Below are 2,203 nucleotides of genomic sequence, written 5' to 3'. Positions count from 1 at the left end.
CAATCTACGGTCTAAATTCAAGCTTTCATTATCTCCATAGAGCAGCTGATGATAACAGTAAAGTAGAATACCATCATTGCCTATAATGGTCGGTAGGTCCCAGCGGATGGTGGGCCCTACTTGTTGTACACGTGTCATAAGCACAATTCTTATCCTTTCAGATGTGCCATGTGTCCAGAAAAACCACTACTGTTACTCAATAGTACTAAGTACTAATCAAATACTCCAATTAAATTAAACCTTTTCTGATTACTGAAGAAAAGTTGCGGTTTAAAATCGGTTACAGGCTTACAGCTGGCAGTCGTCAGAGCAACACGTTCACAAAATGTCGAAGCTTTCTCTCTCATCCTCCTCTCCTCCTCCGTTGACGTCGTCTTCTTCCACCTCGCAGCAGCGGCGGAGTTGCTTTCGTCGTTCTTTCAGAGTCGGCGCGTGTGTTTCACTTTCTTCGGTTTCCGCGTCGTGTTCGAAGCAGCCGAAAGTTGTTGTCACCAGAGAACGCGGCAAGAACGGCAAGCTCATGAATTCTCTGGTACTCAATAAGAATTTCAACTTTCCGGTTATATGCTTTTTTTTTATTCTTTTCAGTTTAAATTTGGTTCTCATGAATAATGTTGAAGTTCTAGGGTTAGTGAGTGTTGCGAGATATAATTTTTTTGCGCAGGCTATGTTTTTGTATGTTTTCCGTAGCTACATTGGGATAAAGGAAGTGACACATTAGATGTTTGATCAAATGCTTAAACAAATTAAACTGTTTAGCTGCTGATCACTTGCATTTCTAGGATGAGTACGATAGAGTGGTGAAAGGAAACAGTGAACTGCAAATTAGCCTGTTGAAAAGAAAAAAACTGCAAATTAGTCTAAAAATCAAGAGGAGTTTGGTTTAGAGGTTCCATGAGGGACTAGGCATAGCTTAGAAGAGAGCGTGTTCATAAACTTGATTCATCACAGTCATCGGAAGGATGTGGTGAAGAGCATAGAATCATGTGCAGAGCATAGAGCATAGAATCGAAAGGATGCATTCTGGATTTACAATTTGGTGTGTTTGGTATGAAGGAAATATTGTTCAAAAGAATTTGAAGAATAATTCATTTTCTGGTGTTTTCTTGCCAGAAAGAGGCGTAATTTCAGCTCTTAACTTCATATCAATGCTTCAATATTACTTAGACATTATTATCAATCTTTATTACTCAGAAATTTCATGAAGCGTTATCCGATTTGATAGCACTATTATCAATCTTTACGAATATTTTTTGCAGAAGATATTTTCCACTCTACCAAACACCGGAAAGTATTTTTCAAAAATGACTTATTTTTCGGAAAATGTTTTTCTGCCATATCAAACGCACATGTTCATGAATGGCCTGCAATACCTTTTTGTTTGCTTTCTATTTGGGGAAAAGAAAAGGCAAATGAGTGATAGAAATTTCAAAAGAATTTCTCGAATTGGTTATCTCCTTGTGAGATAGATAGAAATGATTTAAATGAAGTAGAAAAACAATGTATCCGTAAAAAAAAATTAAGAAATCGTCATGAGCGAGAGAAGGTGGGGCAAACAACTTTTTAATCAGACCAAATTTCTAACACCAAAGGTCCTGGTGATCTAGACTTGATAAATGTGGGGCAAACGACTTTTTAGCATGGATGTCTCTCTAGGAAGTAGTAAATGTAGCATCTTCAATAATTATGTTTTCCCTCCTTTCTTGGTTACAGGCCAGACATGGAATTGATTGTCTTGAGCTTCCTCTCATTCAGCACATGCATTTACCTGATCTAGGCAGGCTCACTTCTGTATTAAGTGGTAGGTTTCTTGCTATCTGTGCATTGGCTTGAAAATCTTTGTTCATATTTACTTGCCCAAGATTAAGCGTTGAGCATCAGTGTAATTTTTTTTTCTATGGCATTTTCCATTTCCCTTCATTGCACAAATTGGAGCTAATTTCTACTATTGGCTTTGATTTGTTTTAGAGAATATTCTATCTACAGGAAATCTGTTTTGAAGGTTAGGTTGGTGCTCTAGAAGTCTGAAATTATATTTAAACAGAGTAAATTGATGTTCTTTTCTTAAAATATAAATTTTCTAGAACTCTCGAGGTCAAATGACATTTCTTAGGTCCTGCATGATTATCCTTTATTGAATGTGCAAAACCAAAACTTTCTAAGCACTAATATTTCTTTTTGATGGATTGTGGGGGGGTTTTTT

The 2,203-nt window shown here is 36.8% G+C and overlaps 1 protein-coding gene across 5 annotated transcripts in view; it reads left to right on the top strand.

The window, feature by feature from the left end:
- LOC109224938 (uroporphyrinogen-III synthase, chloroplastic) overlaps positions 224-2,203 on the top strand; it is an 8,645-nt gene continuing 6,665 nt past the window's right edge. For all 5 annotated transcript variants that reach the window (XR_002067786.1, XR_002067785.1, XR_002067783.1 and 2 more), the window contains exons 1-2: positions 224-532; positions 1,714-1,801. Coding sequence is in view for 1 of the 5 variants with exons in the window: in XM_019389512.1 (XP_019245057.1) it covers positions 326-532; positions 1,714-1,801 (295 nt within the window). In the remaining 4 variants the exon portion in view is untranslated. The remainder of the gene's footprint in view (positions 533-1,713; positions 1,802-2,203) is intronic.

The sequence above is a fragment of the Nicotiana attenuata genome, chromosome 4 (genome assembly GCF_001879085.1).
Source record: "Nicotiana attenuata strain UT chromosome 4, NIATTr2, whole genome shotgun sequence".
Taxonomy (NCBI): domain Eukaryota; kingdom Viridiplantae; phylum Streptophyta; class Magnoliopsida; order Solanales; family Solanaceae; genus Nicotiana; species Nicotiana attenuata.
Note: the sequence above shows the minus strand (reverse complement) of the source record. Positions and strands in the feature narration are given on the sequence as shown.